At 45.7% G+C, this 15,869-nt stretch overlaps 1 protein-coding gene across 10 annotated transcripts in view; it reads right to left on the bottom strand.

The window, feature by feature from the left end:
* The window catches only part of LOC147113104 (mechanosensitive cation channel TMEM63B-like), a 241,547-nt gene that overhangs the window by 46,769 nt on the left and 178,909 nt on the right, over window positions 1-15,869 (bottom strand). For all 10 annotated transcript variants that reach the window (XM_085997977.1, XM_085997968.1, XM_085997973.1 and 7 more), the window contains one exon: window positions 9,852-9,917. In XM_085997977.1, coding sequence (XP_085854103.1) covers window positions 9,852-9,917 — 66 coding nt within the window. The remainder of the gene's footprint in view (window positions 1-9,851; window positions 9,918-15,869) is intronic.

Genomic DNA, 15,869 nt, shown 5'->3' with positions numbered 1-15,869 from the left:
CCATCAGTGGAAACATCCTCACCGCATCCACCCGATCAAGCCCCCTCACAATCTTATATGTTTCGATAAGATCGCCTCTCATTCTTCTGAACTCCAATGAGTAGAGTCCCAACCTACTCAACCTTTCCTCATAAGTCAACCCCTTCATCTCCGGAATCAACCGAGCGAACCTTCTCTGAACCGCCTCGAGAGCAAGTATATCTTTTCTTAAATATGGAAACCAAAACTGCACGCAGTATTCCAGGTGTGGCCTCACCAATACCCTGTATAACTGCAGCAAGACTTCCCTGTTTTTATACTCCATCCCCCTTGCAATAAAAGCCAAGATTCCATTGGCCTTCCTGATCACCTGCTGCACCTGCATACTAACTTTTTGTGTTTCATGCACCAGGACCCCCAGATCCCTTTGTACTGTAGCACTTTGCAGTTTCTCTCCATTTAGATAATAACTTGCTCTTTGATTTTTTCTGCCAAAGTGCATAACCTCTCACTTTCCAACATTATATTGCATCTGCCAAACCTCTGCCCACTCACTTAGCCTGTCTATGTCCTTTTGCAGGTTTTTTTTATGTCCTCCTCACTCACTGCTTTCCCTCCCATCTTTGTATCGTCGGCAAACTTGGATATGTTGCACTCGGTCCCTTCCTCCAAATCGTTAATATAGATTGTAAAGAGTTGGGGTCCCAGCACTGACCCCTGCGGAACACCACTAGTTACTGATTGCCGGCCCGAGAACGAACCATTTATCCCAACTCTTTGTTTTCTGTTAGATAGCCAATCTTTCACCCATGCCAGTATATTACCCCCAATCCCGTGATTTTTTATCTTGATCAGTAATCTTGTGTGGAACCTTGTCAAATGCCTTTTGGAAGTCCAAATACACTACATCCACTGGTTCCCCTTTATCCGCCCTGTATGTTACATCCTCAAAGAATTCGAGCAAATTTGTCAAACATGACTTCCCCTTCATAAAACCATGCTGACTCTGTCCTATTAAATTATGTTTATCCAAATGCTCTGTTACTGTTTCCTTAATAATGGACTCCAACATTTTGCCAACCACAGATGTTAGGCTAACTGGTCTATAGTTTCCAGCTTTTTGTCTACTTCCCTTCTTAAATAAGGGTGTTACATTAGCAGTTTTCCAATCTGCCGGGACCTTTCCTGAGTCCAGGGAGTTTTGGAAAATAATCACCAATGCATCCACAATCCCTACCGCCACTTCTCTCGAGACCCTAGGATGTAGGCCATCAGGTCCGGGGGATTTATCCGCCTTTAGTCCCATTATTTTACCGAGTACCATCTCCTTAGTGATTTTAATCGTGTTTAGCTCCTCCCCCCCCATTGCCCCCTGTTTGTCCAGTGTTGGGATATTTTTGGTGTCCTCCACTGTAAAGACTGATGCAAAATATTTGTTCAGCGTCTTTGCCATCTCCACGTTCTCCACCACTAGTTTCCCGGTCTCATCCTCTAAGGGACCAACGTTCACTTTAGCCACCCTTTTTCTTTTTATATAGCTGTAGAAACTCTTGCTATCTGTTTTTATATTTTTTGCTGGTTTACTTTCATAATCTATCTTCCCTTTCTTAATTAATCTTTTAGTTATTGTTTGCTGGCTTTTAAATGCTTCCCAATCTTCTATCCTCCCACTAGATTTGGCTACTTTATATGCCTTGTTTTCAGTCGGATACTATCCTTTATTATTTTACTAAGCCACGGATGGCTGTCTTTTCTTTTACTCCCCTTTTTCCTCAGTGGAATATATTTATCTTGAAAGATGTGAAATATCTCCTTGAATGTAGACCACTGCTCTTGTACCATCTTACACTTTAATCTGTTTTCCCAGTCCACTTTAGTCAATTCTACTCTCATACCTTCATAGTCTCCTTTATTTAAGCTCAGTACGCTGGTTTGAGATCCAACTCTCTCACCCTCAAACTGAATTTGGAATTCAACCATATTATGGTCACTCATTCCAAGGGGATCCTTTACTAGGACATTTTTTATTAATCCTGTCTCATTACACAGGACCAGATCTAAGATTACCTGCCCCCTGGTTGGTTCAGTTACATACTGCTCAAGGAACCTGTCCCTAATACACTCTATGAACTCTTCCTCAAGGCTGCCATGCCCAATTTGATTAGTCCAGTCAATATGAAAGTTAAAATCCCCCATGATTATAGCTGTTCCCTTATTACAAGCCCCAACTATTTCCTGATTTATACGCCGACCAACAGAGTTGCAACTGTTAGGAGGCCTATAGACTACGCCCACTAGTGACTTTTTCCCCTTATTATTCCTTATCTCCACCCAAACTGTTTCACTATCCTGATCCTTTGACCCAATATCATTTCTGACTATTGCAGTGATTCCATCCTTGATTAACACAGCAACCCCACCTCCCTTTCCTTCCTGTCTGTCCTTCCTAATTGTCAAATACCCTTGTATGTTTAGTTCCCAGTCATGATCATCTTGCAGCCATGTTTCCGTAATGGTCACCAGATCATACCCATGTGTAGTTATTTGTACCGTCAACTCGTCTCTTTTGTTACGAATGCTGCGTGCATTCGGATAAAGAACTTTCAAATATGTTTTCTGACACCCTTTACTACTTTACCATTATACATTCTGTCCCTTCCTGACACGCTCTGGTTTTTAATTCCCCCACTGCTACCTTGCTCTATTGCCTTCTCCGCTGTCATTTTTATTTTTCGCTCTTAAAACCTCCCCCCCACTAATTAGTTTAAAGCCCTCTCTACAGCCCTAGTTATTCGATTCGCCAGGATTCTAGTCCCAGCACTGGCCAAGTGAAGTCCGTCCCAATGGAACAGCTCTCTCCTGTCCCAGTACTGATGCCAGTGTCCCAAGAAGCAAAACCCATTTCTCCCACACCAGTCTTTGAGCCACGCATTTAACTCTCTAATTTTATTTACCCTAGCCAAATCTGCACGTGGCTCAGGTAGTAATCCAGAGATTATTACCCTTGTGGTTCTGCTTTTTAATTTGGCCCCTAGCTGCTCAAACTCCCTCAGCAGAACCTCTTTCCTTGTCCTATCTATGACGTTGGTACCAACATGGACCACGACAACTGGATCCTCCCCCTCCCACTCCAAATTTCTCTCCAGCCCAGAGGAGATGTCCTTAAACCTGGCACCGGGCAGACAACACAGCCTTCGGGACTCTCGCTCCTCGGCTGCAAAGAACCCTATCTATCCCCCCAACGATACTATCCCCTACCACTACAACATTTCTTTTAACTCTCCCCACTTTAATGGCCCCCCGCTCCACGGTGCTGTGGCCAGGTTGCTCATCCTCCCCGCAGTCCCCGTTCCCATCCTCACAGGGAGTAAGAGCCTCAAACCTGTTGGACAAGAGCAAGGGCTGCAGCTCCTCCAACACTACCTCCTGGATCCCCGTACCTACCTCACTTCTAGTCACACCATCCTGTCTCTGGCCACGGACTACATCTGAATTAATTAATCTAATTGGTGTGACTACCTCCTGAAACAGAGTCCAGGTAACTCTGGGAAAGAAAAGGGCAGAAATCGTGGTGGGGTACAATGCAACAGATAAACTCTGTAATAACAACAGAAAATGCTGGAAATACTCAGCAGGCCAGGCAGCATCCGTAGAGAGAGAAACAGAGTTAACGTCTCAGGTCTGGGACCCTTCATCAGAACTGGAAAAAGCTGGAGATGGAACAGATATTAAGCAGGTGCAGAGACAGGGGGGGGGGGGGGGGGTGGGGGAAGGAATAGAAAGAACACCCTGTACTTTTGTAAGAGGCAGGAAAGATAAAATGTTGCAAATGGGAATGGCAAAAATCATACTGCATGAAAAATGGGGGCAGGGATAATTATCTGAAATTGTTAAACTCAATGTTGAGTCCGGCAGGCTGCAAAGTGCCCAATTGAAAGATGAGGTGCTGTTCCTCGAGCTTATGTTGAGCTTCATTGGAACAATGCAATAGCCCGAGGACAGAGAGATCAGAGTGGGAGTGAAGCGGAGAATTAAAGTGACAGGCGACCGGAAGCTCAGGGTCACCCATACGGACTGAACGGAGGTGTTCCGCAAAGCGGTCACCCAATCTGCATTTGGTCTCCCCAATGTAGAGGAGACCACATCGTGAGCAGCGAATTCAGTATATTAAATTGCAAGTACAACAAGTAAATCGCTGTTTCACCTGGAAGGGGTGTTTGGGGCCCTGGGCAGTGGGAAGGGAGGAGGTAAAAGGGCATGTGTTGCATCTCCTGCGCTTGCACGGGAAGGTGCCAGGTGAAGGAGAAGGGCTGCTGGGGGTGATTGAGGAGTGGACCAGGGTGTCGCAGAGGGAGCGGTCCCTTCGGAATGCTGAAAGGGGAGGCGAGGGGAAGATGTGTTTGGTGGTGGGATCACGGTGGAGGTGGCGGAAATGGCGGAGGATGATCCGTTGAATGTGGAGGCTGGTGGGGTGAAAGGTGAGGACAAGGGGAACCCTATCGTGGTTCTGGGAGCGAGGGGAAGGGGCGAGAGCAGAAGTGCGGGAAATAGAACGGACACGGTCACGGGCCGTGTCAACCACGGTAGAGGGGAATCCTCGGTTGAGGTTCATGTCATTTGAACCCATTGATAAGACAATTTGCTTCTAGCTCATCCACACTGTCCCCATTCCTCTCAATGTAATGAGTTCCTGATCTATCATTGCTCAGTGTTAGTGCTGCCGATTAAGATTCCAGGCAAATGCTGTACTTCACGTCCGGGGAGATCAGTTTCTGGTTAATGTCATTGCCAGGTGTGGATTATTACTGTAAGACACTGCTGTGGCCATAAATCCTAGCAATGCCATAACATTTCAATTAGCTTTATTAACTAAATGCAAACTTTTTGTCAAAGTAACAATGGTGTAATAACAACCCAGGAGGAAGACCAAACATTCAGTGGTCTAAAGGGAGAACAGAGCATGTACATGCAATCACAGAATCATAGAAAGTTACAGCACGGAAGGTGGCCATTTTGGCCCATCGTGTCTGCGCCGGCCAACAAAGAGCTATCCAGCCTATTCCCACTTCCCAGCTCTTGGTCCATAGCCCTGCAGGTTAAAGCATCCCAAGTGCACATCCAAGTACTTTTTAAATGTGGTTAGGGTTCCTGCCTCTACCACCCTTTCAGGCAGTGAGTTCCAGACCCCCACAACCCTCTGGGTGAAGACATTTCCCCTCAAATCCCCTCTTAAACCTTCCACCAATTACTTTAAATCTGTGCCCCCTGGTTTTTGACCCCTCTAAGGGAAATAGGTCCTTTCTATCCACTTTACCTATGCCCCTCATAATTTTATACACCTCAATAAGGTCTCCCCTCAGCCTCCTCTGTTCCAAGGAAAACAGACCCAGCCTATCCAGTCTTTCCTCATAGCCAAGATCCTCTACTCCCGACAACATCCTTGTAAATCTCCTCTGTACCCTCTCTAGTGCAATCACATCTTTCCTGTAATGTGGTGACCAGAACTGCACGCAGTACTCTAGCTGAGGCCTAACTAGTGTTTTATACAGTTGAAGCATAACCCCCCTGCTCTTGTATTTTATGCCACGGCTAATAAAGGCAAGCATTCCGTATGCCTTCTTAACCACCTTATCTACCTGGCCTGCTACCTTCAGGGATCTGTGGACATGCACTCCAAGGTCCCTTTGTTCCTATACACTACTCAGTGTCCTACCATTTAATGTGTATTCCCTTTCCTTGTTAGCCCTCCCCAAATGCATTGTGTGAGCATTACCTCACACTTCTCTGGATTGAATTCCATTTGCCACTGTTCTGCCCACCTGACCAATTTATTGATATCTTCCTGCAGTCTACAGCTTCCTTCTTCAGTATCAACCACACAGCCGATTTTAGTATCATCTGCAAACTTCTTAATCATACCCCCTATATTCAAGTCAAGATCGTTGATATATACCACAAAAAGCAAGGGACCTAGTACTGAGCCCTGCGGAACCCCACTGGAAACAGCCTTCCAGTCACAAAAACACCCATCAACCATTACCCTCTGCTTCCTGTCTCTGAGCCAGTTTTGAATCCAGCTTGACACTTTGCCCTGGATCCCATGGGCTTTTTAACTTCGTGACCAGTCTGCCATGTGGAACCTTATCAAAAGCCTTGCTAAAGTCCATATACACTACATCAAATGCACTACCCTCATCTACCCTCCTTGTTACCTCCTCAAAAAATTCAATCAAGTTTGTCAGACACGACCTTCCCTTAACAAATCCGTGCTGACTATCCTTGATTAATCTGTGTCTTTCTAAATGAAGATTTATCCTGTCCTTCAGAATTCTTTCCAATAATTTTCCCACCACCGAGGTTAGGCTGACTGGCCTGTAAATACTCAGTCTATCCTTTTCTCCCTTTTTAAACAAGGGTACCACATTGGCTTCAGGACTGGAGGGCTGCTAGAGAGTATTGAAAAATGATGGTCAGGGCCTCTGCTATTTCCTCTTTTGCTTCGCTTAACAGCCTGGGATACATTTCATCCGGGCCTGGGGGGTTTATCCACTTTTAAAGCTGCTAAACCCCTTAATACTTCCTCTCTCACTATGTTTATTTCATCTAATATTTCACACTCCTCCCCCTCCCCGATAGCAATGCCTGCTTCGCCCCTCTCCTTAATGCGTCTGTATTCACAAAGAACCCTACCGACGTCTCCCGTCTCCACACACAGATTACCCTCATGATCTCTAATAGGCCCTATCCTTTCTTTTGTTATCCCCTTATTCTTAATATATTTATAAAACATCTTTGGGTTTTCCTTGATTTTACTTGCCAAGAATTTTTCATGCTCTCTTTTTGCTTTCCTAATATTTTTAATTGCACCCCAGCACTTTCTGTACTCAAGATTCTGGAGTATTTAGCCCTCGCTATCTGTCATACGCCTCCCTTTTTTTCCCTATATCCTACCCTGTCTCTAGACATCCGGGGGCGCTCGATTTGTTAGTCCCACCTTTTTTCTTGAAGGGCACATATTTGGTCTGAACCCTCCGGATCGCCTCCTTGAATGCCTCCCACTGCTCTGACACTGATTTACCTTCAAGTAGCTGTTTCCAGTCGACTATGTCTAAATCCCCTCTGAGCTTAGCAAAAATTTACTTTTCCCGGTCTATCCTTGTCCATAACTACCTTAAATCTAACAGAATTTTGGTCACTAGCACCAAAATGCTCCCCCACTGATACGCCTTCTACCTGCCCAGCTTCATTCCCTAAAACTAAATCCAGAACCGCCCCCCTCCCTTGTTGGGCTTGCTACATACTGGCTAAAAAAGTTCTCCTGGATGCATTTTAGGAATTCTGCACCCTCTATACCCTTCACACTAATGTTATCGCAGTTAATATTGGGGTAGTTGAAATCCCCTATTACTGCCCTATAGTTTTTGCACTTCAGAGATTTGTCTACATATTTGTTCTTCTATCTCCCTCTCACTGTTTGGGGGTCTGTAGTACACTCCCAGCAGTGTGATCGCCCTTTTTTGTTTTTCAATTCGACCCATATGGCCTTGTTTGATGATCTCTCCAACATATCATCCCTCCTCACAGCTGTAATAGTTTCTTTAATCAATACCGTGACCCCCTCCATCCCTTTTTACCTCCCTCTCTATCCCGTCTGAAAATCCTGTAACCAGGAATGTTGAGCTGCCATACCTGCCCCTCTTTCAGCCATGTCTCTGTAATAGCTATAATATCATAGTCCCAAATATCTACCTGGGCCCTCAGCTCATCTGCCTTGTTCGCTATACTCCTTGCATTGAAGTATATACCATTTAGTGCAGGCAATCCTCCTTGTTGACGACTACTATCTAGCCCTTGATTCCTCTGTCCTTCCAATTTACTTTCTACGTTTTTGTTTTCCAATTCCAGTTTTTCTTCCCTCCCTATTGACTCTATACTTGGGTTCCCATACCCCGCCAAGCTATTTTAAAACCTCCCCAACAGCACTAACAAACCCTCCCACGAGGACATTGGTCCCGTTCCCGTTGAGGTACAACCCGTCTGCCTTGTAGAGGTCCCACCTCCCCCAGAACCGGTTCCAATTCCTCAGGAATCTAAAGCCCTCCCTCCTACGCTTACACCAATGAAAGGGTCTTTGGCATCTTTAAGGCTCACTGGAACATCTAACATACACAAACACCACTCGCGTCTCGTTGGGACAGGGCTTGACAGCTCCATTCTTTATGACATTGGCAGGTCCACGAAAACCGTTCAACTAAGGACGATACTGAAATTATTTTTTTTGATCCCTTTGCTAAGTTTTCCTCTTGGGTCTGCAGTAATGTTCCCTCTAAGCGGCCACACAGTAATGGGAAAGGTCCCGCGCAGGCCACTCACCAGTGTTTACATTGTAAATACCGCGCATGCACAACAATTTAAAGGGACCACGCAGTAAAAGAAACAGGCCGCGCAGAACAAAGCACAGCTTGCAGGGAACATTGGTCTGCAGGTACCATTTCATCAACTGCGGAGCTGGCAGGTGATCTACCGAGGCCTCTGCTACACTGGGCAGTCGGTGAGGGGCGCAGACCAGGCCTTGGGCAACAGGCTCTGGCAGGTGATCTACTGAGGCCTCTGCTACACTGGGCAGTCGGTGAGGGGCGAAGACCAGGCCTTGGGCAACAGGTTCCAAGTACCCCACCCCCTCCCTCCCCCAAACAGCTGCTAGATATGCCAGAGAAACATGAAATACACAAAGTCAAGAGGAAGCGGGAAGAGCCAATGAAGTTCATCTCCCATTGCATCATCTCGCTGCATCGCCAATGTCCCCAAACTGTTGCTGCCCACAATTCAAGAGTACGTCATTGGCTGTGAAGTGCTTTGGGACATCCCAAGGTCATGAAAGGCACTTCAGAAATGCAGGTTCTTTCTTTTCTTTACACTGGCCCTCCTGGGGGATTATTCAAAACATCTTCCTAATACAGGAAACTTTGTGCTATCCGGAGGTTGAATGTCTGGCAGCTTCGATCTAACGGCAGAAATCAGCAGCCGTTTTGGTTAGGTTTTTTTTCTTCTCCTAGCATTCTTTTCACAGGCAGGCTCTGGAAAGCGTCTTTGTAGCTTAGCAACAGCTTCAGAGACGCTTCCAAGCTACTGGGCCGAGTGTTTACAAGCTGTTGCTGAGCAACAGTGTTTGCGGTCAGATACGGCAGGCTCTGGAAGGTGTCTCTGCATCTTAGCAACAGCTTCAGAGACGCTTCCAAGCCAGGGGCCGAGTGTTGACAAGCTGTTGCTAAGCAACAGTCTTTGTTGTCAGATACGGAGATGAAAAGCTCCTATCTGATAACATTGACGCTGGTCTATCTGGAAGTTTTGAGGCAACGGCAGCAGCTCGGTCCCGTGGGTGCCGGATAGCACAAAGTTTCCTGTATATCTGTTTTAAATGTACTTTTCACCAATTAAAATTCGACTCCTGGCTTACTCTTAAATAATAATCTGGGTTTACCCCATCAGTTCATATCCTCAATAAAGTTCCCAAACATAACAATCATCTTAACTACCGAGTTTGAGCTTGTCGAATCTTTCCTCGTAACTCATTTCCTTCACCTCTTCTCTGTACCGCCTCCTGAACGTGCTTTTTGTTTGTCGTCATCTAGGAGGTGCTGGCACCTCCTGATTTTCCCTCTCTCCTGGCTGTTTAACCCAGTGTGTCAAAGGTCACAGGCTGGTCCCCTCGATCTGCATTCACTTATCTACCAGCATCTCTCTCAAATTCCATCTCCCTTACTTGTGTCTGTGTATGCACCAAGAGGGGCGGGGAAAAGACTGGACAGAGGAAAGTGCGAACCAACACGATGAGTCAATAATATTGAGAAGGTTTATAGTCAGATACTCACTCAAATCGAACAGCGGCTTCTTCCAGAAACTTCTTATCAAATAGCCAACGAAAAAACAGGTCCAGACTGGAATAGAAACGTGCACTGATTTAGAGAGCAATGTGCAGTTTGCAACCTGGCTTGCTGTAAAACCATTAGGCCTGGACCTGCTGAGCATTTACTCTGTTGTTGCACGATTTGCCTCCCTTCACAACCAATTTTCTTCCACACCACTCAGAAAATTAGTTTTAAAATGGGTCCTCTTTTGGGGGCCCTTCTATGAACTTGAACGTCTTTATTTTGGGAAAAGCTAAGATTTAACTGAAAGCTCGCTCACACATCAATTTCCAGCCGCAGAATCTTTCGTACAATTTTTCAAAAGTAAAATACGGGTACGATGCTAAACTCACGCTCCATGAAAGGCTCCATGTTTGGAATCAGGATTCAGATTCCAGCCTCGACAAAGTGGGCAGGGGGGGGGGGGGGGGGGGGGGGGGGAAGATGTCAGATCAATAAAATATGATTTAAAGAAACTATTGTTACTCACTTTAAATAAAAACAAGGCATTCCAGGTATGATCTAGGGAACAACTGCGTTTTACAGCTTGGAATTTGTGGTGTATGTGCCTTTAAGAGCAATTATGGTGTATGTGCCTTTAAGAGCCCCAGGTGTGCGTAATGCCGGTAATTGCCACTTGGGCTACATAAGCCTGTGTATTGTGTATATCCTTTAGAAACCCCCCCCCAAGACTTGCTTAGTAAATACCTATGAACCAACTCCTGTCTTCAGTGTCTTTATCTACACACGGACACTACAGTGGCGACGAAGTGGAAACGGACTTACCTGCAATTCGGCAGCACCTCAAGGACATCGATTCCTCCAGCGTCCAGAAGACTCAAGGAAGTAAGAGAAACTGTGGTTTCACCAGCTGGCCAAGCTGGTGACAGGTACTGTGCTAATCCTTCCTGGGCGTCAGGCTGGAGCTCCAGCGGTGGGCTCTACAGCTGAGACAGGCAGCGAAATTGGAGGCAAGCAATAACGGACTGGGAGGGTGCACTCGAGAGACGGCCGGCGCGGCAAGCAGGTCAGCGTTTAGACCTCCGTCGGGAACGAGTCTCCAACAGTGAATAAACAGCGTTGTTATCGGTAGCAGCGGCGGGAAAGCGCCATATCGTTGCTAGAGAAAAAAAAAGCGCGGCAAGCGCCATATCTTTTCTGAAATGCCTAAATCTGGTAATATTGAGGCTTTTGATGGCGAAATAGAAGATTGGACCACATACGTGGAAAGAGTAGAGGTTTATTGCACTGCAAATGGAATAACAGATGAAAAAAAAGCTTCAGTACTTCTGACCTTAATGGGCGCGAAGACATACGGGCTGTTACGAAATTTAATCACTCCAGCCAAACCAAAGGACAAGACTTTTAAAGAAATTGTTGATACCCTGCAGGAGCATTTAAACCCAACACCGCTGCCGATAGCGGAACGATTCAAGTTCTTCAAGAGAAATCAACACAAGAATGAAAGTAACGCTGATTACCTAACCGAATTAAGAAAGCTATCAAAGTACTGCCAATTCGGAGCAGGACTATCGGATTATCTTCGAGACAAATTCGTTTGCGGTCTCTTAAGTGAAGGAACACAAAAAAGACTGCTTTCTGAAAAAGATTTAACATTGGACAAAGCTTTCAGTATGGCTGTATCATACGAAGCAGCAGCAAAAGGAGCTGCAGAGATACAACAAGAGACACAGGACTTCGGCACCCATAAAATGACACAGGAGTTCGGAAGATGTTATCGCTGCGGCAGATCCACCCATAACCAGAGGGACTGCTGGTTCAAGGGCAAAGCATGCAGGCAATGTGGTAAGATTGGACACATTGCACGGGTATGCCAATCTGGACAAAATAAATCCACTGACAGAAAACAAAAAATCAATAAAGAAAAGTACAGGAAGGTACAAATGATGGCGGACAGTAGCTCCGAAGACCAGAATAGCGATAGCGACTCCGGAAACAAGAGACTAAGCTGTCTCAAATTACATAATGTACTTGCCAAAGAGGATTACCAAACCATTTGGGTTACCCTGACAATAGCAGGGTCCCCAGTTAAAATGGAGCTAGATACAGGATCAGCTCTAACCGTAATAAATCGACGAGATTACGAGAGGCTATTTTCGCATATACCTCAAAGACACATCCATTATCTTAAAAACATACGGGGCAGAAAGTCTACCCCAAAGGAAAAATAAGGGTGCCTGTGGTATACAACGGCAAAGAAATACAAAAGTTGTATTTATACATTCTACAAGATGGTGGTCCACCGTTGTTGGGACGTGAATGGATAAGGAAGATACGTTTAGACTGGCACTCCATTCAGGCACTGACGGTGACCAGTAAGGAAAAAAACAATGACGACATCATACCTGAACGATTAAAAGACATCTTGGCCAACGCCAAAGAAGTGTTTCAAGAGAAACTAGGAACCTTGAAAGGCATCACCGCCTCAATAAAAGTGGAAGATACAGCAATTCCAAAATTTTTTAAGGCAAGACCGGTGCCATACGCAATACGTCCGGCAGTCGAGGCAGAGCTGGAGAATTTGGAAAAGGCAGGCGTATTATCCAAAATAGATTGGAGCGAATGGGCAACACCCATCGTTCCAGTCATGAAAAAAATTGAAAAATAACTGAGGAACAGAAAAAAATTCGCATCTGTGGGGACTTTAAGGAGACTGTAAACCCGGTCCTTCACACGGTACAGTATCCTCTTCCGAGGATAGAAGATATTTTCGCCTCACTATCCGGAGGGAAACGTTTCACAAAAATTGACTTGGCATAGGCATATCTACAGATGGAGGTTGAGGAGACCTCTAAAAAGTATCTCACAATAAACACACACAAAGGCCTGTACCAGTACAATTGACTGGTTTTTGGAATAGCATCAGCTCCAGCTATCTGGCAAAGAACTATGGAGCAAGTCCTGCAAGGGATTCCGGGGACTCAATGCTACCTAGACGACATCCTTGTAACAGGAGAAAACGACAACGAGCACCTTGCCAATTTGGAGCAGGTGCTCACTAGGCTGAAAGAACGGGGCCTACGAGCAAATCGCCCCAAGTGCGAATTTTTCCAAAATCAGATATCATATTGTGGCCACATAATTAATAAGGGGGGGTTGCATAAGTCACCTGAAAAAATTGAAGCAGTTATAAAAGCCCCAGCACCTGAAAATGTTTCACAATTAAGGTCATTCCTGGGATTAATAAATTACTATCATAAATTTTTACCGAACTTATCAACTATTCTACACCCTCTTAATGATCTTCTACAGACAGGAGTGATTTGGAAATGGAACGAAGACTGTAAACGTGCCTTCCATAAATGTAAAGGCTTAATCACATCCGAGAAAATTTTGGCTCATTACAACCCATCACTACCAATCAGACTGGCGTGCGATGCATCCCCTTACGGCATGGGAGCGGTATTGTCCCATAGATTCCCTGATGGCTCGGAACGGCCGATAGCTTTTGCGTCACGCTCATTGAACTCAGCTGAGCGTAACTATGCCCAGATAGACAGGGAAGCACTCAGCCTGGTATGGGGAGTGAAGAAATTCAACCATTACCTACACGGACAAAAATTTACCTTGCTGACTGACCATCAACCCCTCATCTCCATATTCAACCCTAAAAAAGGTGTCCCCATTATGACGGCACAAAGACTACAGAGGTGGTCCCTTTTTCTAGGGGCACACCAATACAACATTGAATACAAAGGGTCAAAACAGCATGGGAATGCTGATGGTTTATCACGCCTACCGTTGCCAACGATAGAAGAGGCACCTACAGTAGACCCAGTAGAGATATTCCACTCTACCATAGTGGAATGTCTACCGGTGGCTCTACCGGTGACAAATTCTGCCATTGAAAGGGGGACAAGAAATGACCCTACTCTCTCACGGGTCTACGATTTAACAGTGAAGGGATGGCCAGCACATGGCGAACCACTGTTGCCAGCATTCTCGCAAAGAGGAGAACAGCTGTCAGTGTGCCGAGGAACCTTGATGTGTGGATCCAGAGTGGTGATTCCACCCAAACTCCAGGATAAAGTGCTAAAGGAGCTTCACGAGGGGCATCTGGGTGGAGTGAAAATGAAGAACCTAGCTAGGGCGTTTGTATGGTGGCCAGGTATCGATGGAGACATCGAAGACATGACCAAGAGCTGCCTAGGATGCCAGAAGGTCCAAAATGCTCCGCCACAGGCCCCTCTACATCCATGGGAGTGGCCCTCATCTCCCTGGCAAAGGGTGCACATCGACTTTGCTGGTCCATTTATGGACTCAATGTTCTTAATCGCAGTTGATGCACACTCCAAGTGGCCGGAGGTAATAAAGATGTCCTCCACCACCATGGAAAAAACCATCACAGTATTAAGGACCATATTTGCCAGGAATGGGCTGCCGGAGCAGATATGTTCTGATAATGGACCGCAATTTGTGTCCGAAGAATTCAGAAAGTTCTTAAAGAACAATGGGGTAAAGCACTACACGTCCGCCCCATACCATCCCGCCACCAATGGATTGGCTGAAAGGTTTGTCCAGACCTTCAAGAAGGCCATCAAGGCCATGGGTAATGAAGACATAAAACTTCAGCACAAGGTGGATAACTTCTTATTTGCATATAGGAATGCAACGCATATGGTTACTAACCAAACTCCCGCCATGATGTTCTACAATAGAAACCTAAGATGCCGGCTGGATTTGGTCAAGCCCAACATCCGAAGGGACGTGGAGAACCGGCAGTTTCAGGGCATGAATGAAAGGCCAACTAGGGCCTTCCAGATAGGCCAACTGGTTTTGGCCCGGGACTACCGTACCGAGAAATGGCAGCCTGGAACTATCTGCACATGATTAGGACCACTGATGTATACCGTGGACATCGGAGACAGCATAATAAGGCGCCATGCTGACCAAATCATCAAGTCATCCGAAAAGGGACAACCTACACCACCACTCTATACATCTAACGATGAAGTAGAGATACCCATATCTACCTCCGATCCGGTGATACTGGAGCCCGATGAACCAGACACTGGCCTTCAAGCCGAATCAGCCTTGCCAGAAGAACCTACTACACCACCAGAAACTACTACACCCCCGAGGCGTTATCCGGACCGAGTCAGGAAGCCTCCCGAGAGACTAACTTATAATTAATTAATACAGCAATGTATATTATTTTGCATATAACATGTAATTAATAATTACTTAAAATATGATGTACTAGTTAGCTAGAAGGGGAGGAATTGTGGTGTATGTGCCTTTAAGAGCAATTATGGTGTATGTGCCTTTAAGAGCCCCAGGTGTGCGTAATGCCGGTAATTGCCACTTGGGCTATATAAGCCTGTGTATTGTGTATATCCTTTAGAAACCCCCTCCCCCCAGACTTGCTTAGTAAATACCTATGAACCAACTCCTGTCTTCAGTGTCTTTATCTACACACGGACACTACAGAATTATGGCATACACTTCCTTCACAGTCTAATTCACAGGCAACAGCCTTTTACTGGACTGATCAGTTCTATGGGGGAAGAGGGAACACTTGTTCAAGCCAGAGGTTACTTGTATTTAAGGTGGGAGAGGAGAATGACGAAACATGTTCAACATGAGGTTCTGACCCACTGAATGTTGTGGGATAGGCACCATTGCCTCACATCATCACAGCAAATCTGCTCCTTTAAATAGGGTGTACATAGGGCTTAAAAAAAAATGTTTGAAGAGGATTAATGTTGGGGTGATTCCTCATGCTTACCCTGACACGAAAGGTCCGACACCTGGGTGAGTGCCCCTCATGCCTTTTACATACTCTTACACTAAAGCAGTGACAGAGATAAGTACGTCCCACCCCTCCCCATTCTTTGTACTTGCCTCTACATCAAAGAGCCGACACTGTCCCCACAGTGGTAGAACACAGACTGTATCTGTGTGTGGAGAATTGCTGGGGCTCCTGCACACTGAATCGTCTTTTTAACACAAGAACCAACT

This window comes from Somniosus microcephalus, chromosome 9, assembly GCF_052327205.1.
Source record: "Somniosus microcephalus isolate GS21.2 chromosome 9, FLI_Smic_1.0, whole genome shotgun sequence".
Classification (NCBI taxonomy): domain Eukaryota; kingdom Metazoa; phylum Chordata; class Chondrichthyes; order Squaliformes; family Somniosidae; genus Somniosus; species Somniosus microcephalus.
The sequence above is the reverse complement of the archived record's forward strand: the minus strand, read 5'-3'. Positions and strand labels throughout refer to the sequence as shown.